This window comes from Pagrus pagrus (genome assembly GCF_965226575.1).
Source record: "Pagrus pagrus genome assembly, chromosome: 22".
Classification (NCBI taxonomy): domain Eukaryota; kingdom Metazoa; phylum Chordata; class Actinopteri; order Spariformes; family Sparidae; genus Pagrus; species Pagrus pagrus.
In genome coordinates this window covers 6,712,148-6,735,183 of record NC_140204.1, presented here as the reverse complement: position 1 = coordinate 6,735,183, position 23,036 = coordinate 6,712,148, and the positions used below count along the sequence as shown (strand labels likewise).

At 40.3% G+C, this 23,036-nt stretch overlaps 1 protein-coding gene across 2 annotated transcripts in view; it reads left to right on the top strand.

Annotated features, from left to right (window-relative positions):
- The window catches only part of pea15 (proliferation and apoptosis adaptor protein 15), a 63,274-nt gene extending 40,600 nt beyond the window's left edge, over positions 1 to 22,674 (top strand). For both annotated transcript variants that reach the window (XM_084344876.1, XM_084344875.1), the window contains exons 2-4: positions 12,625 to 12,799; positions 12,921 to 13,076; positions 14,273 to 22,674. In XM_084344876.1, the coding sequence (XP_084201002.1) occupies positions 12,628 to 12,799; positions 12,921 to 13,076; positions 14,273 to 14,337 (393 nt within the window). In that variant the 5' untranslated portion in view covers positions 12,625 to 12,627 and the 3' untranslated portion in view covers positions 14,338 to 22,674. The remainder of the gene's footprint in view (positions 1 to 12,624; positions 12,800 to 12,920; positions 13,077 to 14,272) is intronic.
- The last annotated feature ends 362 nt before the right edge of the window (positions 22,675 to 23,036 follow it).

Here is a 23,036-nt window from a genome sequence, read left to right as displayed (position 1 = left end):
CTGCAGGGTGTTGCGTAGTAACTTAATCCAGCGAACTGTCGTCTGTAGATGTTAACGTACCCATATTACATAAACTCCATTAAAAGTTGAAGTTTCACGGTGAAAAAACTGAATACACTATCCCAAAATGAAAGCACTGCAGCTCTAGCCAGTAAAATAATATTTTCTGCAGGACATAACCTCTGCAGATGGTCTACATATGTACGTGTTCAATAAAGCCTTGGCATTAGGGATCCATCGGAGTTGTATACCTCCACAACGCGATCACAAGAATAAAATTTAGCCTAAAGTTTCTGCAGAACCACACATGAGTTAAAACTGGACTTTTCTTCATGTTGCAACTTAACTAAAATGTTCTATTTCTCTCTCTCTTGTCCTGTTTTGGTTGCACGATCACGGATGGAGATGGTCGGACTTCCTGTGAAAAATAGATGGTTTTGCTCGCCACAGAAATAAAAAGAAATCGACATTTCACCTCGCTTAGATGACCTACCTAACTTTCACTGGCTTTCGCTGCCTGAGTTGTTTTACGGGTCGATTTGCACTCGAGCCCCTCGAGATTGAGGTCATGGAAAGACCACAGATACTAGTGCTTAAATCTTTTTGCCAGGGCTCGTAGAAACAAACCGAGGAGCTGAGATATCTAGAGGGAGCTCGGAGTACACTGCTGCTGCTGCTTCTTGTTGGAAGGGGCCAGCTGAGGTCGGTTCTGGGCACCTGGGTACATGTTTGTACCCTTCAAGACGAGCTGGAGTATCTGGAGAGAAGGATGTCTGGGTTACTGGGTGGCCTGCTGCCACGTCGACTTAGACTCAGATTAGCAGCTAAAACGGACGGATGAGATGTGATCATGTAAATGTTTCTCTCTTTTTTTTCAAGCTGTGGTTTCCAATCCACTTCAATCGCTAACAATCCAGACAGATTCCAACTGAAAAGGTTACGTCGTAGTCCTCTGATAAACACTTAAAAGCTGTCAGTGTCACACCTGCAGCCTTATGAATCAAATCACACTTTGCGCTACATAGCAAGTAGCACTCCAACAAGGACGGATGGTCGAGCATCAGGTGGTACTCTTTACCTGAAGCCTGGCAAGACTGTTATCTTTCCGCAGCTGTGACTGTCAAAAAAATATTAGGACGAGGTAAAGAATTTCAGGAATCCAGGCTCAAAAAACATGTACAGAAGTTTGTGTTCCTGTGTGCTTTCATTGTGGTATTTCAAACATTTCCTCATTGTCGGTGGGATAATATAAACTGCCAGAAACCGAACAGAAACCAGGAAAATAAGCACAAGGCAGAGATTGAAAAACTCAAACTGCCCCCCAAACCACCTCCAGTAGAAATGGAAAAGGAGACACAGCTGCCCGCCAACAGCATGGTGTCATTCTGCAGCCCAGCAGGACGCCGCGGTGTAGCAGCGGTGGATAAAGCTATTGCGTGGCGATGTGCGGCGAGGGGCTTGTTGAACCCCGCAGTGACCGGACAGGGTTTCCTCCTCCTCGGTCGCCATCTGCAGGGGGCGTCTGTTTGTTGTTTGCTATCGGAAAAGGATCCCGCGGAGAGGCAGGTTGGATCGCTTTGGCGCCTGTGGCATGGAGCGCCGATCAATGTGTGACCGCTGCGTGAGAGCCAGTCAGACCCTGCAGTGGTTCACACACGTTTACAGACAGGAGCAGATACAGGAAATGTCAGAAAATGAGAAAATGTCGATGTGAGTTTCTCGAAGTTTAAGGTGATGTCTTTAAATGTCTTGTTTTCTCAGTCCAAAACCAAAGATATTCAGTTTAATGTGATTTAAAACCGGTGATTGAATGTAACTAAGTACATTTACTCAATTGCTGTACCTAAGTACAGCTTTAAGATGGTTTTACTTTAAGTTTTCTGCTACTTTATACTTCTACTCCACTACATTTTGGACGCAGATATTGTACTCTTTACTCCACAACACTTATTCGCTAACTTTAGTTACTAGTTACTTCACAGATTACATGCCGTATCTGAGCCAAATATATGTATATGGCAGGAATTCTTCATATCCGAGAGGCTGAAAACAGCATTTCTTAGGACATTTTTTCATAAAAGATGATTTTATAGAGTAACAGTGGTGTAACCAGGTCGTGATTTCTGGAAAGAGACATTGCTGTTGAGTTTTTCAAATGTTTTTTTTTTATTTCTTTTTGATTTTTTGAAGAAGTCTGAGGCAGTCAAGAGGGCGATGAGTTAAAAAGCCTTTAATATCTCATGGCTATTGACTCATAACAACAGTTAAAGCATGCCTACGTGTTTCAGCCACCGAGGCCTTCATCAGGGCAAGTACAAAATTGTGTTTTTTATTTAGTTATTTTTTTCAGCTTGTTTTTATCACTACAAGCTGAGTTCCTTTGTATTCAAGAGAAGGCAGGCGTCTCTCAATATCTAAAAACTCGGCAGCTCATACCAAAGCAATCTCGATGAATAAACGGCACCAGAAGAGTTGAATAGAAAGTGTGAAAGTTTCAGAAGAAGAGCGTTTCCACCTGTTTTATGCTGACAATGAAACCAGCAAGTCTCCCTCATGAACTTTAAAGTGGCATCAAACCGTAAACATCGCAAATAAACGTGGCGAAGCCGATTTAAATACCCCACAACTTCTCTGCCTCCTCATTCTTTCCGCCCTGTCGCTTCATGTTTTACTCTCGGAGACGGAGCGTACATGCAGTTAGTCCCTATCTCCTTCATTAAATCTCTCATTAAATACACCCTGACATTTCAGAACCTCCTATCTTCTGTTTTCTCTCTCTCGCTATATTTTTCTCTTTCACTCACATGGACCGAGAGGCAGGAGTGTAGGAGTCCCACCCACTCTCCATCTTTAAATCTCCCATGAAACTCACCTCGACTTAACAAAAAAAAATCTGTCCGGCTCTCAAACAAACAGCACAGGCTCTTGTCCCAAAAAAATGCAACAAAATATTATGTAATTACCTCATGCAGCTCAGGCAAATATCCACAGTTTTTAGGGATGTTACGTCTACAAACCTTCTCCCTCTCTCTCAGAATATATCCTCAGTTTTTGCAGGAGGTGAGGGATTAGAGAGTGGGAGGCAGAAGAGCTCGCAGTTGCAGGTCGGAGCAAATGTCCGCCTCCGAAATCTACCTCTCGGGTCAGAAGTCTCTCCCACCCATCCACTGATATCATTTTGCATCTCTGAGCGTGCGGCTAATTGCTTTTTCTTTCAAGCGTTTGACCGCAACCCACGAGCTCCTCTTGGCTGTTTATTCACATAAGAACGCTCAATGAGTATGAAAAATGATAAGTTAAAGGGGCACTATGTAGTTTTGGAGAAGAAGGGAGGAAGCTAACTCAGAAATACCAAAAAACTGCAGTTCCTCTAACGGCCACTTGAGGCTGGCAGCAAAAGCGAGCAGATGTTAAAATGCCAAACATTACAGCACAAATAAACATGTTTACAGCCTGGTCTCGCCTTTTGGAGGATTTCAATGCAAATATCTAGCACACAACATGTCTTTCCATGTGACTTATTGGACCAACAGACGGGAGGGGAGAGACAGACGCATGTATTTTGCATTAACAAACCACCCTTTTAGCCGCTGGAGCTGGTCGGCAGAGCCTGGTGCTTCTGGAGGAGTAAACACCCAGAGTTTTTTAAGGAGGGAAAACAATTTGTTTTTATTTTTTGGAACTTTTCCGATTAAAAAATGCATTTATCTTCAGTCGTGCCTGCTCTAATGAGCTGTGTAGATGCCTAAATCCACTTTAATTTACAGTAACTCTCTTATTTAACTCCTAAATCGAGGGGAAATGTACTAAATGAACATACAGAAAGTAAAGACACTGCATGATAACAGAAAGAAATGAGTACCTGGTACACAAACACACTTTCTTGCAACTACTGTACAGGAAGGTATTCTGGCTCTTTGCGATCAAACTGATAGCTTGTTAGCTTTAGCTAGCTTGGTGGCCTTGTTTAACTAACTATGCTTTGCTTCATCTCCACCCATGTCCACCTCTTTGCCCATGTTTTCATTAGCCAGGAGTTAGGCGGATACAGGACCAAGGTGCCAAGATGGCGGTGGTCGGTACCACCCACTTCATACGGGCGGCTCTGTCCACTATTTTATACAGCCACTGATTTTAATACAAGTATTTACAGCAGCATGCATTACACATCGTTTTATCCACAGTAAATAACACCTGACTGCTGGTATCTTTTGTGCCTCTGGTTTGATCAATACCTCTAATATAGTTTTGCTTTTTAACTTAATTGAGTTATAAACAAAGGAAACTAGAAAGAGCTGGCAAAAACAAACCAGCGACACAAAGAAGTCTGGATATATTTATTGAAAACGGTACAACAGAGTCTACTCCTCTTCCCAGATCTCTGTCGCAGAGATTTTTGAGCTGCTATCCCGGTGGTTTGGTTGCCATGGTAAAATCTAAAGGCTTGTCTCCATGCTGAAGTCCAGCACAGTTGGCGAGGGCTCAGTGTGTGTGTGTGTGTGTGTGTGTATTTGTGTGTGTGTGTGTGTGTGTGTGTTTATGTATGCAGGCTTTGATAAAAAAGAGAGTGAGAGGAGACGGAGCGAGCGAGCATGTGTATTAATCATATGACTGTCACGATGTCAAGAGATCAGCTCCCTCATGTCGTGTTTTTGTACTCACTCATTTATGTGTGCAGTGTTTGTGTGTGTGTGCAGTGTTTGTGTGTGTGTGCAGTGTTTTCTGACACATTTTTGTGTGTTGTATTACCGTGTTAGATACTGTGAACCAAAACTGTTGTTTGTTAATTACAAAATGTCATGATTCAGTTTTGCAAACAGACTGAAATGCTACAATAATTGAGGCGAGACACTTCAGGTGAAAAGGATCAAGATTTCAACTTATAGATCTCACCGTGAAACTTCCCCGTTGATTTTGTGCATTAAGATTTTCTGAGATTGTATGTTTAAATTTGCAAATAAGTTCATCATCTCATCAGTATGTATTTAAATATGTGATGATTTACATACATTTCCACAACAAAAATCTAAATTCTTGTTAAATTTTCTTGCTGCTTAAATACTGTCAACAACAATTTAAAAAATCTACTTTTAGCTTTTTCTAGGGTCATTTTTGGCTTTTTTGTGTGTTTTTTTTATGCTTGTTGGCTTTTTGAGGGGCTTTCTTGTTCTTTTTTGTGCTTTGTGGGGGGCATTTTTGGCTTTTTTTGTCATTATTATGCTTTTTGGCTTTATTTGGCTCTTTCTGGGGCCTTTTTTCTAGCATTTTTGTTCTTGTTATGCTTTTTGCCTTTTTTGTTGCTTTCTTGGCTTTTCTGTCTTTAGTGAGGTATTTTTTTTGGTGTATAAAAAAAAATCTCAACACGTGACTTTACTCAAGCTGCACACCTTTCAGTGTCTACCGTCAGTGATCCTAATGAGAAGCGCTTTTATTCTGAAAGGGTCGGGGAGGGTGCGAGGTGAAGTGAGGAAGGAAGGGAGTATGGTCTCTGCCCTGTCGCTAGGTAACAGCCTTCGGGCCTAAAGGCAAAGCCAGGCCTGGTCTCCATGGCAACGTCATTGGTGTCGAGGGTGAATGGAGTTTTGGTATATATGTATGTCTGTGTGTGTGTGTGTGTGTGTGTGTGTGTGTGTGTGTGTGTGTGTGTGTGTGTGAGAAGCACTCAGCAGGTTGAGCATTAGAGCACTTGACAATGTAAAGAGAACAGACGCAGTGTTGTGAAACATGCGGCAGATAATGGAAAATAAAATAATAGATTGAATCTCTGTAAGTGAACGAGGACTCTGCAGATGTATCGTCGCTGCCTTCAGACCATTTCTGCACTCGATAGGACGTATCGATCGCCTGCTGCTGTGTTTACTGACATGTGTGCCTTCCCACATGCCGTTGCGCATTTATGAAACCCCCATTGTGATCAGACATGGAGATAAAGACGCCAGAGAGCGGATCGAAGACGAAAAGAGACGAGAGGGGAAAAGAACGAGGACGAGGACGAGCTGTGGAGGGTGAACAGTGGGTCTCGTCTGGATGGACAATGGCCTGATTGCACAATGTAAAGCAGACTATAGTGGAAGTGGTGCTGTGGGGGGGGTTAACAGTTTAGTCACGGACTAGATAAAGACTGCTTGGCATCCATTTACACCATGAGAGCTGTGGAAGTCCATTAATGACGGAACTGAATGAGCACAGAAATAATTCAAGTCAGTGTAAACCCTTGAGTCCCACTGAAAACTAAAAAAAACAACCTTAACATTTTGTAATAATCATAAGTTCATGGTTAATTTATAGCCTAGTTAATTAAACTCATGTTTCCCTAAGTGTTGCAGCAGTGTGGCTAGTTTATCACATCCCACATTAAAACTAAATAAACTTTAGTGATGGTTGAATACTTTTTTTAGAGGAAGGATATTAATAACAAGATGAAATGTTTTAGTCTTCAAATTCTAAGAAAAGAAAATCTCAATGCGGAAACTGCACACTTAAAATTGTGTGTTTGTGTACATTAATCATCCTAATTAGGACTTTTATTCTGAAAGGGTGGACGCTGCGCTGCGTTCAATGTGCAGATAAGCTTTATTCATTCGAATCCTAATGCTCTCATTTTTGTACAGGAGATATTAAACTAGATCCAGGACATGATTAGCTTAGCTTAGCTTAGCATAGTTTAGCTTAGCTTAAAAACTGGAAACAGAGGAAAACAAGTGCAATGACTTCACCTTTGGAACGACTCAAAGTAGCTGTTTCCCCTTGTTTACAATCTTTATGCTAAGCTAAGCTAAGTTTGACGCACTCAGAGGGACTTCATGGTGCATTCAGGTGCACGTCTTAAATTTTAAATCTAAAAAGCGCTTCGTATGGCAACGGTGCACCGACAGGGAGGTCATGGTGCGTTCAAGTGCACCTCATAAACTCAGAGATTGAGACTCAAGTGGCCACTGAGGTTGTTTAAAGGAATACATAGCCCTAATCTTTTTAAAACTTTTTTGTTATCACCAATTGCTCTGGACCCCTGACCTTCAGTAAAAATCAGATGAGTGATACGTTTGAGGAGCCCGGCTTCAGAAACTTGAGCTGTGAAAGATTACAGTAAAGCACTGTTGACGCCTGTGTGCCAAAAACCTGACGGTAAGCTCCCTCAAGTGCTTACAAACTGTTGAACTTTGAGATTTCAAACTGAGCATGGACACACGTGTAAATCCTTTGTTATTCATTAGATTTATTTCATTTAAAAACACAAAAGAAAACAGACAATCGTGCAGAGGAGATTTTAAAAAAAGAGCTTTATAGAAGGATTCTCAACTGGATATGAATTATAAGTGAACAAAGAAGTTATGTAATTCATAAAAAATTAAGGAAACAAGCGACGACAGGATCAAAAGGTGGAATAAAGCAACATTTAACCCAACACATGCATTAATGTTACACACTCGGGGAGGCCAGAATCTCCCGTTATAGCTGAATTTTGTCATTATAATTTCGTGAGCGCTCTTTCCCTCCATCTCTCACAAATTTAAAGACACACACACACACACACACACACACACACACACACACACAGGCAGCATCAGAGACAGAGCAGCGAGCAGACAAAAGCATGTTTGTGTTCATGAGAATGTGAAGCACAGTGGGTCTCTATGTATGGAGGCAGTGTCAGGCTCGTCCCAGAGAGGCTATGGAGGGAAGGGGGGGTGTTAGTTAGTTAGAGGGGGATTTCACAAACTCTTACTCACAGCATGACTGCAATATTACACAATAAATATAAAGGTTTTCGGTTTCAGCCTCAAAAGAACCTTTGCTAACTCTCTGTGATGATTTTTTTCTGTTTTTCTGCTTTTTCTGTTTTTTGTTGTCAAGCAACAGCTAAAGCATAAATATACTGATTTTGGTTTGTTACAGTTGCCAAGGAATCGCTGTTAAAGTTGGTTAAGAGGCAGCGCTGATGACCCATGAACACTAAGATTTGTGTATTTAAAGGGGCACTACGTAGTTTTGGAGAAGAAATTCAAACTCAGAATTTCGATATTGTAAAAAATAAAAAGTTTCCGTAAGTTAATAAGCAAGCTGTTCTCAGAGGAACATACAGGACACTGTAAGAAGCTAGACAGGTGGCAGGGTCCGCCACATATAAACAAAGTAAAACAGTATGAAACTGTGTTGCCCTTTAAGGTGCAACACCAAATTGCAAAAAAAGTTTCAGTTTTGGCCAAAGTTTCATGACTGTTTGAGCACGTTTAGGCCCCTCAAAGGGAAACAAAGATATTCTGTGCATTTCAAGAGAAAGAATAATTATTCCTGATTTATAAAATTTAAAAAGCACGAATAGCGTTTTGAAGCACAGCCAGTATCGACTACTTCAACATAAGCATGTATTATTTCGTGGTGGAGAAAGAGTTAAGTGACGTGATGGAGGTGGTGGGAGACGAACACTAAATGTAGCCACTCTGTCCATTGTTGTTCTGTGCTTTTTTTTTTCCTTTTCTCCTCTAAAAGTACACAAAAGCAGCGCCAGTCCATTGTGGTGCAAAACAGAGAGCAGGCAGGGCGACCTGGGTCGAGAGTGGAGGCAGCACACACACACACACACACACACACACACACACACACATTCATTCTTCCAGTCTGCCTCCCCTCCGTCTCACACACACACAATTCACTTGAGTCGAAGCGTTTAAAAACACATTCACACACACACACACACACACACACTCTTCACGAACTTGCATTGCAAGGCTGCACACACACACACTCACACACACACAGACACACAGTAAGCATTCAGACCCTCGCTGTATTCACTGGAGTTAAGGTGCACATCCCTGCTCTCTCCCACGCAGCGCTTTGTGTTGATTGAGCAAGTTGCTCTGGTTAGAGAGGAGATGAATGTGACATTTAAGACTGAAGAAACACACACACACACACAGACACACACACACACACCACATGCACGGTAAAAAAGCGCTCTGTCATCATTGTGCTCTCGCCCCGAGGCTGAGATCGTGGATCAGGCGAACCAAACCAAATGCCACCATTAGCCATTAGAGAGCGGACAAACACATCTGACCTTAAATCAGCCCGATGGGACGGTTACACTCGCCGTCGTGCTGCTGCAACTTTATCACCGTTTGTCATTGCAGCACCTGTTTGTCAAGTCGCTGGGAATGCGGATTTGTGATTTCTGCTGGATTTAAAATGCAGGTTGACCTGTATTTTGCATGAAAATGTGGCCTTGAATTATCAGTTTTTTTGTCTAATGTCAGAATTAAGTCCAGCTCCGGTTCTGCTGCTCAGCTATAAACCATCAACTCCTTTCCATATGTCCGTCTGAGCACGCCAGAGACGATTAAGTACGGCATTGTTCCACCATGAGATTCTCAAATAATCAAAGCTGCTGCTACAGTATCTAAAGGGCGCCCTCTGCTGGTAGCCGCCGCTAACAGCAGCCCTCTTATATAGGTCACACCACTCATCACGCAGCTCTTCTGGGCTTTCTGCACGCCGTGTTTATCTGCGATGAGACTGAGGGGATCAGAGGCAGACAAGAGCTTCGTGCCAGTGCCCATGATGCACTGCACCGAGCGGCAGCCTCACGCCAGATGCATGGATTGCCAGCGACGTGGTTGAGAAGGGGGGTTGGGGCTGCTGATGTGTGCGACACAGACAGAGATGTATGATGCATGTTTATGTTGTAGAGCGCAAGAAAGGGTAGGATGGGAAGGGAGGAGGTCCTGCTGCGACTGGTGTCTCTGCACAAAGTTGCCAAAGCGTCCCTGAGCAAAGACACTCGATACCTTTCAGCTCAACCGCAGCTGCTTTCAGGTGACCTTAATCATTTCCACATAGCTAAACTGGAAGGCAGGGGAACATCTCACCTGAATACTGGGATATCAAGTCCTTTTGGAAATCCTGAGGCAGCTGTTTGATTGGATGTGAGCAGTGGCGGACTCAGGAAGTTTGACGGTTAAAGTTAATATTAGTTTGGAAAAGAAGACATTGGCCTTTTTGATTATTTCTTATCGTTTTCTTTTAGCATGTGGCATTCGATGTCATGACATTATTGTATCACAGATGATTCAGTTTTGACGTATATTTTGTGCCGATATGAAAACTTTCATGATGCAGGAAGAGATGCTTGAGATACAGGTGTTTAAACGTATTAAATTCCCCTCTTCCTTCCTTCCTTCTCTTATGAGACGATTTCCCACCTGTCTTTGTTATATGTGATATCAAACTGAATATTTGAATTATTTTTGCTATTTTTCAATCTTTTGTAGACGTAAATATCAAAAAAGGAAACTTAATAATAAGGAAGAAGCAGCCCTAAATCACTTGTACTATTGAACGTTGTATTTGAATACCTTATTTTTTCTGACCCACGGGATAAATTACTATCACAAGATTTCTTTACCTAAAATCATCTTAAAGTTCTGATGTTCATTTTCATTTTGGGATACTAGAAAAATCTTTACACGCTTTAATCTTTAAAAAAACACACTATGTTTCTCATGTTGTCCCCTCCTGCAGCACCTCTATTCACCCTCTGTCTGAGCGCTCCTGTCTCTTTAAGGCCCTCCTCCTGAAAACCCTAGTCTGCTCTGATTGGTCAGCTCTCACAGGCCTGAGCAGGCACCGCCCCCACTGTGTTTCTGCCTCAGCTCTGTCGGTGTTTTTGCAACCTCAGCCCGTGCTGTGGGCGGAGACTGAACAGTTGTGACATCACAACGTTACAGACGGCTCGTTTAAAGGCACAGTTTCTGAGTCGGGGGTGGACGCATTTCTCCGTGGATTGAGTGTTTTGATACTTAAACATAATTTCCAAAGCTGCTTTATAATCAATAAATAATAAATTATTAATTAGTTATCGTATCAAATTAGCATTTTTATGTACCACCTGCACAAACTCCAGATGCTTTTACTCGTTTGTAACTCTTTAAGTTGTGCAAACGGCCGTGATAACGACGGCTCTACGCAGGGAAGTTCGCGCTCATCTGAACATCACACGAATATCTTGACCCAAATATGTTAATAACGGCGATACGAGCTGCAGCCTGAGACTCTGCGTTTCCCTCTTGATCCGTCTCGTTCGCTTCTCCTGAACAGACGCAGCTGAGCAGAGCAGACGGCCTCACAACATGTCTGAATCACTCTGTCTGTTTTTCTGTTTTTCTTTCTCGTCTTTTTTTTTCTCGCCGGCTGCCCGTTTCTGAACCGCTCGCATGCCAACACACACACTCCCACACACACACACACAGGCAGTCCACCTCCCTATCTTTATGTGAGGATAACCTAAAACCCTGCGATCTTGACAACACTCATTCCTTAACGCTGGGCTGAACCATAACCGCTGCATGCCTTTGTGCTGAATCCTTTTACCCACTGTTGCTGTTTGAGGTTTAAATGTAAAAACAAGCCAGTGGAAATCAATTAAAAACCGTTTTTCTGTGGCAAACCGTGATCCTGAAAACATAGATTGTGTGTAAAGCCTGTGAGAAATGCTCTCGAGACTCATGAGTCAGAAACTGTTAGTGAAAAGAGCAACGTTTAAGTGAAGTGAAAATAAGGACTACCCGTACCCTTTTCCATGCATACAGAGGTAGTATACCTCAGTTTAGGGTGTCTGCAGATACATACCAATCCAGTACATCCTCTTTTTCTCAAATTTGAACATCTGCATACCTCCAGGCTTGAAATACTTTTTATGTGAGGTAATACAGACAAAATTAATATAACTGACACACAGAAGAAGACAAATTTGCCTCGTTTGTTACTCATCAGGAACACATGCATGTTTTTCATGGGTCAGTCCACCAGAGGGAGGCAGAGAGCCACATAGATCTTCATTAAAGTTTGACCTGATGTGATGAAAAGCAACTGATAACTCCTGTCATCGTCTTGGCACGTGATATATGTGGGTAAAAGTGCATTTTTAGGGTACGTGCTCAGGGGTTATAGGGTGCAGAGTGTAAAAGAAACCGCAGATGTTATTCTGTAGTTTTATCTTTACAGTTCGACTGTGTAGTTTTTGTTTTTTGACTCTCAGGCTCTTTCTTTTCGACTCGTATCATGTCTGGACTCCTTTCAGTGGAAAAAACAAACAATAAATGACCCAAAAAAGACAGTGTTATCAATTCATTGTTGTTTTTTGCTGACAATAAGGAAAGCATCACCAGACCAGTGTCAGTCTAAGTGGATAACCTCATGATGGAAAACAAAAAGCTGAACGCTGACTCACGTCCTTCACCGAGTGCTTAGATTTCCTCCTTTGGGACTTTTTTTAAATTACGGTGCAAGACTTTTGTTTCGTCCCAGTCTGTCTTTTCAGTCGGTCTCCTCTTCCAGCTGCTCGCGAATGATCTCACAAAGAGAGACGATCGACCTTGTGTGATGTGTCCTGCTCAGTCTCTTTCCATCCCACTCTGACAGTGTGTTATTGTCATTAGCTAACACGTCAGAACTGTTTTCCACTCGGCAGTCTGGGAAGTAGGTGGGCTGTGGGCAGTTTAACAACATTATTATGTTTTTTCAGTCGCTGTATCTTTCTCCCACTTCAGTTTCTGTCGCCTCGCTCTGCTGACCTCTTTACTTTTCTTGTTCTGTGTATGTAACCGTCTCTCCTCTCTCCTGCAGACCATGGCGGAGTACAGCTCTCTGCTCAGCGACCTGTCTGAAAACATCACCAACGAAGACTTGGAGCAGCTCAAGTCGGCCTGCAAGGAGGACATCCCCGAGGACCAGAGCAACAACATCACCTCCTCCAAGGAGTGGTTCAGCTACCTGGAGAAGAACGACAAGCTGGCCCAAGGTGAGGCATCCAATCGCCAAGTCCACCTGTTGCAGTCCACCCGGGTGACCAAAACGTCTTAGCATGACACGTCTGATATAAAACTCTGTGAACAACGCTGCTAACAACACCTCTCGTGCAGATAATCTGTCGTACATCGAGCACATCTTCGAGATTTCGCGGCGACCGGACCTGCTGACGAGGGTGATCGAGTACCGCACCACCGTGCTCAAGATCTCCGAGGACGACGAGATCGACACCAAGCTCACGCGCATCCCCTCAGCCAAGAAATACAAAGGTAACACACTCGACAGTACGTGCAGACATAGTGTTACACTTATGTGTCAGTTTCCTAGAGTATAAACACAGTATCTACATTGCTGTGTCTGGTTCTGGTTGGCTTCCTGGTCTGCCAAATCCAGTCAAGTTCTGCCCTCTAGTGGCCAAATAGAAAACTGCCTTCACATCCTCTCATTCTGAAGAGGTGGAAGGATGATGGAGGGGGCAGGAGAGCCTTTTCTTTTGTGAGTTACTGGATAATTGTACTTGTTCAGGGCAAAATAATCAGTATGTCATGAGGCAGGCACCATGTTGCAGTGAATTGTTCTTTTTCCTCGTCTCTCCTGCTGTTTGCTGCCGTTATTAACCTCATTTCTTTTTTTATAACTCAGTTCACAGGGGAAATTCAGCTCGCAGCTAGGCCGAGTTAAAACAACATTAAAACACGGGAGCAGTGGCCAATAAAAAAAATCATGACTTCCTCTACTATTAAAAATGATTAAATGTTTGTTTGGCTCCGTTCTGTTCAGGAGGCGTCATCTTTATGACCGGTTTCCCCGAAGAACTCAAAAGCTCTTATTTTTATCTTTATTGTGATTTTAACAGACAGTTTTTTTTCTTTTTCCTGCTATGTCCTCTGAATGTCTCTTGCTTTATTTATCTCCTGCTACCGTTTTACCTTCTTAAACCGATTCTTAATCAAAAGGTAAAAAATTGAAAGCACATTACATCAGAAGATTCTGACTTCTGGTCATTTTTCCTTTTTCAATACCAACAGCGCTGCAATTCAGTGAACATATTTTTTTTATTGCAATTCAGTGTGTTGCACATACTGTCAGTAATATGCTCACAGCCTTGACATGTGAAACTTTTGTTTAAAATGAATCTACAGTAGATTTTTCATGCAAAAAAACATTTTATACGTCAAAATTCATCCATACAAATCATCTCAAAGTCTGAAAGTAAATCTGCGGAAAACAGTCGAACAAATAAAATGGATAAATAATAATAATATGATAATAATACATAATAATAATAATAATAATATTGCAGAGTTTGTATTATTACATCATTAATATTGTGAATATTATAATTCTGAGTTTGAGCCAAAGATGCTAAAATTGGTGTGATGCACTCTCCTTTTCTTGTTTTGGCTTCAACTTCTTACATTATCTCTCTTTCTTTCTCTTTTTCCAACCCCCCCTCTCCTAAAAGACATCATCCGCCAGCCCTCTGAAGATGAGATCATCAAGTTGGCCCCTCCCCCTAAAAAAGTGTGAGGTCACGACCCCGGGCCCTGATCTTTGCACCTTGATTTCTTCACTCCTGGCACTCCAATCAACCGACCAACCGTTCCCGACCGACCCCATCACTCGCCCACCTCCCCCCATCCACACCTACCGCACACACACACACAACCAGCCACGCCACCCTCCGTGACACAGAGCCACGCAAGGCCAGCCACCTTACAGAGCAACCAATCAGATCGTAGCGATGCAGCCTCTTCTTCAGCTGAGGGGAGACGGGAAGCTGCGGGGGGGAAAAAAAGACATTAGAAGAAGAAATCTGGAGACGGACGGACAGAGTCAGAGAGCCAAAGTCTACCCTCGATTCAAACGCTGAGTGGGTCAGTTCAGAATGAGTATAATCTGTAAACACTGTTCAATCTGTGATGCTGTGTTTATGCAACCGTGTGCGTGCGTGTGTGTCAGTTAAATTTATTATAGTTAAATCATCAACACCCAGTGAGAAAACGACAACCCCGAGCCTTCAGAAGTCAACAACAAAGTGAAATAGCAAAGTTTTATTTTTGAGAAAATGTCAGAAAGCCGATAGTTTACCGGAGAAACAGTTAAGCTGTGTACGTATTGTATGTACGGTGACACATAACAACAACTAACGTGATTCAAAAGTGCTCAATAGTTTTTGCTAATTTGCCTTAAATATGCAAAATGTCAAAATTGATCGACTGACAGCTTCTATCTGGAACTAAAACACCGAATACAAAGTTAACGTGATCAAAAAACAATTTTAAAAACGCAGCTTAACTTAACGCTTAGAAGCTAAAAATCTATGAGGGTGATTGTTTCAGTGTGTAGCTGCGTTAAGTGTTCAGTTGTGTTCAGGCGTACTTCGACATTTTGGGAGATACACATTTTTTGCCATGATGTTAAGATCAATACCACATTCATGTCTGTCTTTTACATACGAGGCCACCAGACGGTTAGCTTAGCTTAGCATAAAGTGCAGAAGCATGGAGAAGCAGCTAGCTTAGCTTAGAAATTTTGTTACATTTTGACAGAGCCAGGCCAGAAATTTCTCCACATTTCCAGTGTTTGTGCTAAGCTAAGCTAAGCTGAGCAAAGCTAACCGCTTCATATGTTCCATACAAACATGAGAGTGGTGTCGATCTTCTCATCTAAGTTTCAGCAAAAAAAGGCAAATTAAAGGACTTCCAAAATTGTCTGACTGTTCCTTATAAAGACTGTACAGGTCATTTAATAAAAACACAGTTATAATGTTAGCATCCCTTTGCCTCTTTTGGCTACATTGCCACAGGGTTGCTGTATTTTAAAAGAAACTTTACGTCAAACTTAAAGGATTAGACAGCTTGAGGTTCTGTATGCATTCCCTTTACTCTTACGCAGACGACTATGTCATGTTTTATGAGCAGCAAAGAATAAAAGTCGAGTATTTTAGAAGATATTTAAAGTTGATTTTCATAGGAAAAGCCAATATTTGCCTTTAGCTAAAGCGTCATAGTGAGAGTTATTTAGAGAAAATATTAAGATGGGAAAGTTAAAGCAATTATTTCTATTTCTATACTATCGATGTTCCCTGTCCATGCGTTCTCTTTTCATCAGGGGAACCAGTTAGCATGAAAGTCTGTTGTATCAGCTGGCTAGAGATGTAAATATACAAATAATATATGACAAGAAAATATAGCAGAAATAATATATTGACCCGCAGTGTGTAGTCCACAGAGGAGGACACTGTGGCTCTAGCAGCAAAATTTTCACCCAACGTTCAGTTTCACCACGTCTGGTTTTGTGACTTTCACCCTAATTTTATCTAATCGGAAACTATTCTGTGTCTTAGCGAGCACTAAAAGTACATCTGCCTTGGACTCGAGCATATTTGATATTGTATTTACTGTGTGAAAATGTTGCAAAGAGGCGAACGCAAAATTTTCTTTTCACCCCCGTTGTTGCCATTTCATTTGTTGCACCCAAAATAAACTGACCGGCTTGTGATTTGTCTGAAAGAGGACAAACTAAGGCCTCTGGAAATCAAAATACATGTAGAGATGGAAGTGAAAGAAAGAAAGAAAACATGGCATGTGATAATAAAACATGTCCTTTTAATACACTGTACATAAAGTCGATTGTTACAAAGATCTCTAATGAACACAACGGCTCATAACCCGCTGACTATGCCATTCCCGCCATGCACAAACATAATAGCTAGCAAGACTGTTGAAACTAAACTATAATAACTGCTCTTTTGAACACTGTGTCTCTTTTCTCCCCGCGTTGAAGCCTTAGCGGACTTTGTGTTCACCCCAAAGTTTTTTCAGAACTGTGAGGGATTGTGTGACGCCGGCGCACACGTCAAGTTAATCAAAAACGGCTCTCACTTTTTCAAGAGAGCGACGCTACTTTTATTCTGAAATTTGCTAAGGACTTCAGCGTTTGGTGTGTACAGAATGTCTGTGGGTCTATTTCTGCCCCCCCATCTTTGTTGTTTTTCAAAGCTGTAGGATAACAAAAAAAAAAAAAGACGAACAAACGTCATAAAAATCTATCAGTGTATGACTAGTCATTCCTCCCTCCCTCCTTCCTCCCTCACCAAAACCCTGTGCCAACGACCAAGACTTTTATTTCGATCACAGTCTCTGTGATCTGTTATATTTTTTTTTCTTTTGTATTGCTCGCCGTATATTGTAGTGTTGGACTGATTTGTATCCTATGCATTAATGTCTGTAGGAAAACTCTGCACTGTAACATATCCTCCCAACAAACCACTCAATCTAAACAACTGAACTCTTTAATCGTGACACGTCGGGCTGTTTGATAAGATCCCCGAGAGGAATTGGAAAGTGTGCATTGTCGGGAAAGAAAACAAATGCTTGTTATTCAATATTCATTGTTAGACCAACTATACTGTTTGATTCTCAGTCTACTACTTTGCAGGAAACGTCTTAAAGTAACATTCAGTAGTCCTTTAATTGCCTGCGTTCGTATAGCAAGGTTTGATACTCTTACAAACACTGGACATGTTTCTTTGCATTAAACATCCAGTTAATCTAGGCCAGATTGATGTTTTTTATAGTATTGTTTAAGGAATCATCCACCCTTAAACACTTTGACACTGTTATATATAGGCTATACTTTGATTTGAACCATTTAGCAGTTCAGCACTGGGAATGTAAATGTCAATTTCGCACAATCAATAATCAATTTGGTGATCCCCTCTACAGTTCATCTAATTGTTCAATATATTACATTACAAGACCACAAGGCCTCCCTGCAACGCTAATAACAGCCTCGGCTATACCTTGTTTTAATTAACAACTTCTAGCATGCTAACACGCTAAACTAAAGTGGTAAAAATAACACCATGATTCATTAGCATTTTAGCATAGTCATTGTGAGAATGTTAGCATGCTGATGTTAGCTTACATGCTAAGCGATGAGAGGAAAATGGTCAACAATACACTATGATACATAAGCATTTTAGCTTAGTCTATGCTGACATTAGCTAACATGCTAAAAATATAATAATAATAATGATAAACATTACACCATGAGTCCAGACATCAGCATGCTAGCATTGTCATTGTGAGAACATTAGCATGCTGATGTTAGCATTTAGCTCACAGTACCACTGTGCCTAAAAGCCAAATCTAAGAGATTACTAACATTTTTGTTTTATTCTTCCACAAGATCAATCATCAAGTTTTTGTTTCAGGATTGATGATATTTAACAGTGTCAAGAGTATTTCTGGGTGGGTTTTACCTTCAGCGTCCAGACTAGCCCTCGCTAGGCCTGACCCCAAGCGAAGCGGTAGCTGCCCTCCTTTAGCTTGAGCCTGGTGAACAAAAAGTGGGACCACTGTATTTGTCACAGAGGTGAATCGAGAGCATTTCTTTAAGGCAAAGGGAGGTAGTTGTACTTACTGCTATGACCTGTGGGAAACGGTCTTTCCTAGTGTTAAACTGGATGTGATTATTGGCTGTAAATGTTTGATTGCCACTCAGCATTTTCAGTGAAGAGCTCTGGTGATTTTTCAAACCAAAAGGCCGTTTTTTTCTTTCCAGATCTAAGCATGTGTTTCCATTATTGTACAAAATATCAGCAAGGGAGGTTTCGGGCCATTGTGTTTTAATTTTTATTTTTCCTTCTCGTTTTATTTGAAGTGCTTTTGGAATAGCAACTTGTGAATTTAGATGTATGTGACCAAGTGACTTTTCTTTTTTTTTTTCTTGCTCTCAGAATTTCAGTAGGCAATGGATTTATGTTAGCAATCGTGTGGTAGTTTGTCAGTAGTTTGTCCATGCAATATCCGTAAACATCAAAAAAGAAAAAAATCCAATTATGTGATGCTATAGATGCTCCCGCAGCAGTTCCTGTTAGAATTTCAGTCACTGGAGTGTTAAAATCTCTGTCAGTGTCAAAATGTGGCTGTGCCGCAACATTCCCAATTTTTTCTTTTTTTCTTTATGTTTTCACACCCACTTCCTGTTTCCTACTCATCAAGAGTCAAACACCATTCATGTCATCATGGTTAGCGTGGCACAGCCTTCCTGAGTTCATCACCAGGCAGATTATGTTTGGCATTGCTTAGCTTTCTCCATCGGTAGCCAACTGGCACATAATATATCAACATATCAGTCACAAATGATGTCAGATTTGGTTTTTCCATGTACCAAGTACATATCAACTTAAAGTAAATGCTGCAAAAGTATAAACCTACTAAAGTATATTTGTATGTATAACCAATACATGAGTATAAATGAAGTAGGGAAAAAAAGAGGCTGATATTGTGAGAAGGTATTCAGCATGTATTGCTAACAGTCAATTAAAAATCAAACAAGAGTATCATTTTCCCTTAAGGATAAGACTGTATTTTGGTTTATTTGTTGTTGTTTTTTTTTTTTTCATTTTATTAGGTTGTAAATATGTATTTTGAATATGTATCACTGTGTTTGTTTTGAAATTGATTAATTTATTTAATGCCTATATATTGTTGTTTTTACGTATCCGGGTTTTGTTTTACTAACTGGAAACAAATCAAGGGGATGAAAACGTGTTGCGTATCTAATGTTAAGCAGACCATGCATCAAAACCTTTTCTAATTCATGTTATTCTCTTCATTTATGTTTTGCTGTTTCAGCTTTGGGTGATGATTTTATGGGGGGGAAAAAAGTGATATTCATTTCATTGTATTTACTGATATGTAACATATTATGTTTTACTGTGTTGTATTTGATCAGATGTGTCGTGGTCACTGCTTGTAAAATGATTTTCATTCAGAGAGTTTCCAAATCATGACAAAAGACAAAAGCAGTCACAAAGTCATAATCTGCCATTTTGTTCGTATGAGACATGTTGTCACTTGCGCATTGCACCAAGAGCGGGAAATTTAAAAAAGTATGGCGTCTGAAAATGTTGGGCCAGGTGCATGTAGAAAGTTAAAGAAATGTTGACGACTGATTTGTAGATTGTAGTTTCACAACAATAATTGAAAAAAAAAGGTTTTAGTTTCATTTCGTTTCAGTTTTTTTTTATAATTATTTTCTTATTTTATTCATGAAAGAAGAAAAAAGATAATCCATTTAGTCGCTAATAAAACAGGCATTTGACGACCCTCATCTGAACAATGAGCAGTCACTCTAGTTTTGTATGGTTTTGTAATGGTGTTCAATATTAAATAAATAAGTAATTATGAATTAGCTACATTAATAAATTGTGTAAAATATTCCATTGAACAACTACCTAACTGGCTAAATGTGGTAGCAGTTGTTGGGCTTGCTATCTTAAGAAATATAAATGAGCTCATTGTTGATATCAAGATTGATGAAATTACATGCAATAATCATGAAGTTGTGTAAAAAAAAATCAATAGAAAAATTGTAGTTAAGCAAATATGCTCAACAACTGCTACCAAATTTTGTTAGCCCAGTACATAAACACTGTAAATAACTTTTATTTAGCTTAACAAGGCTGTGAATGCTTCTGCCAGCTAACTAGCTAGAAGAGTGGGTACTCACTCTGTTTATTTACAGCAACGGTTCTTCTAGTTAGTTGAATCAGATTTACTGCTGCAATGCTTTTGTTCAAGCTAACACGAGCTAACTGGCTAAATGTGGTAGCAGTTGTTGAGCTTGCTCGATTAAAAAATAGAAATAAACTTGTTAATGTGACAAAAAAATTGATGAAATAAGATTTAATCATGAAGTTGTGTAAAATAATCAGTTGCTTCACAACAATTGAACATTTGTTGTTAAGCAAACAAGCTTGCGCTAGAAGAGTGGTCAGTCTAGCCAGCAGGTGCTAGCTATTACTGCTAAACGACTCAGCATAGTTAGTTAGCCAACTAGCTTAGTAGACTGTGTGGCCTTGTTAAGCTAACCAAACAGAGTTAGTTACTGTTTACTGTGTTTATTTACAGCAACAGCTTTTAGTAAGTTGCTGCATTTCTTTTTCTTCTAGCAAACACAAGCTAATTGGCTAAATGTGGTAGCAGTTGTCGAGCTTGCTATCTTAGGAGGCATGTGATCATGAAAGAGAAATGGACTAATAGAAGAAAAGAAGCTAATATTTATGTAATAATCATGAAGTTAAGTTAAATTCCTCATGATTTATTTGTTCATTTTATATATTTTACACAATGTAGGCCTGTTCTTTACCAGGCTTTATTTAATAATGTATGCCTACTGTTTATCTATTCAATACTGAACACTTGAGGCACCATAGTTTTATTTGCTAGTTTCATTTTTAAAGTAAGGTATCTGCAAATGGTTAAAGGGCGCATGGATGAAGTGATATCAGTGCTGGGTAGACTAATGTAAGTAGTAAGGAATAGTTTTGGGGGTTGTAGCTGTTAAAGATAAGACGTAGAGGTGTGAGCAGAGAGAAATAAGTCGGAAAACATCTCTGACGAGTCCGGGAAAGATGTCGCACCTCTGCATCGAGTTCGTGTCCTTTTGAATGTGGCAGGTATTGCACAAGAATGCTGTACAATGGTGTGATGTAATTAATGGTGAATAAGGTGTGTTTATGTGAGGAATGCTGAGTGTCTGGTCAGTGACGGTGGATGAAGTTGTTTTGTTGTTTCCTTTGCACCTTTCAGCTGTCACAAGAGGAGTGTGTCACATTAAGTTCCTGAATAAATGTGCGCAAGCTTTTTAACCACACCTACTTACAAACATACAAAAGTTTTTTTATTTTTTATTTTGATGAATAAAGTTTACATTTGATGCACACAACAAAAGCAAGCTTTCACATTGTAGGTAAAAAGTGCCAACTTGATTCGGTTGCAAGCTGCTGGGGTGGATGGACTTGAAATCGTGCTTGACATTTATGATGTTTCTTGATGTTAGTGAACAATCTTTAAGTTTTAAATGGTCACATTAATGTTTGTGGCTTGATCAGAGATTTTCTGAAGTGTGTGCGTTGTGCAGTAGAGGACAATAGAGGATATTTTGAGGCGTTGTGTTTTCAATACTAATCCGATCATTATAACTGGAGGTTTAACTATAGGCTGAAAACATTCCTGAGGTGTGGTTTAGGTTTAATAGGCAATTATCTAACAATGTGACTCATCATGAAGGAGTTGTAGGTTAGAGGAGGTTAGTAAGGACTTGAAAAGTCTTCATTTTCAGCTGCAAACCTGACATTGACAGTTCCATTAGTGCAGATGTGCAGCATTCAGAACAGGCTTGCAGAACATCAGCAAACGTCAACATTTAACAACAAGTTTCAACATTTTTATTTAAGCGACATTGCAGAGTTTAATTCGTAAGCACTGAGAGTTACCTTGTGTGTCACTGCCTTGAGAGTGAGACAGTGGGATGTGATTTTGTAATGTGCTTTATTATGGTGTAGCAAGTGACAGGTGTGTTTGTTTTCACAGAGTCAATCCAGTCTCTCATATTACTCAAGACTAATTGCTCTTAAAAATGTGATTATTAGTTAATGTGCACACAGTTGAATTTGGTTTGAGATAAAGAAATAATCCAGCTCTCTCACAGTGACAATAAAACTGACATGGTTTTGGAGGGTGTGACACTGTGCTTAACAATGAAGAGAAGAGTGTCATCAATCCATCTTTACATTATCGCGTACAGCTCTTAACACAACCCTGTTGGATCCAATGGGCTCAATGCTGTTAGAAACTTTTGCTAAGGTTCTCCTCTCATGGGGCAAGAAGTACTTCAGGATTTATTTTGCAATGACTGCAACAAAATATGATATGAGGTATTATTCAAACAAATATGAAGGTGTGGCTTTTTGTCATGATTTAAATGAGACTGAACTGAAATTATGCCATTTTGTCATTGTGCTAAAATGAATATAAATATTATATATTAAAATATATTTGCTAACCTAGACTGTGTTTCCTGGTGTTGCTTTCTTCCGGAGATGCATGAGAGGTTACAAAAACCATAGATGACATATGCTGTTCATTTGGACAGGTGAATTGTACCTAAGTGCCTTTACTCAAGTACTGTACTGACAAATTTGAGATACTTGTACTTCGCCTGAGAATTTTCTTTTGCAGAGGGAAATAGTTTGCTTAATACTGAACTACAATTTCTACAATTTCGGGAGATCCTGAGATAGCAGATTTTTAATGACAGCTCATTTGAGCAGATGGGAGCTTCTGTGCACACTCTAGAGCCTACAACAACCAATGAGTGAGTAACAGTAAGTGTTAATTGTTCATTTTCAGTGATATTGTTATCTAATTTGA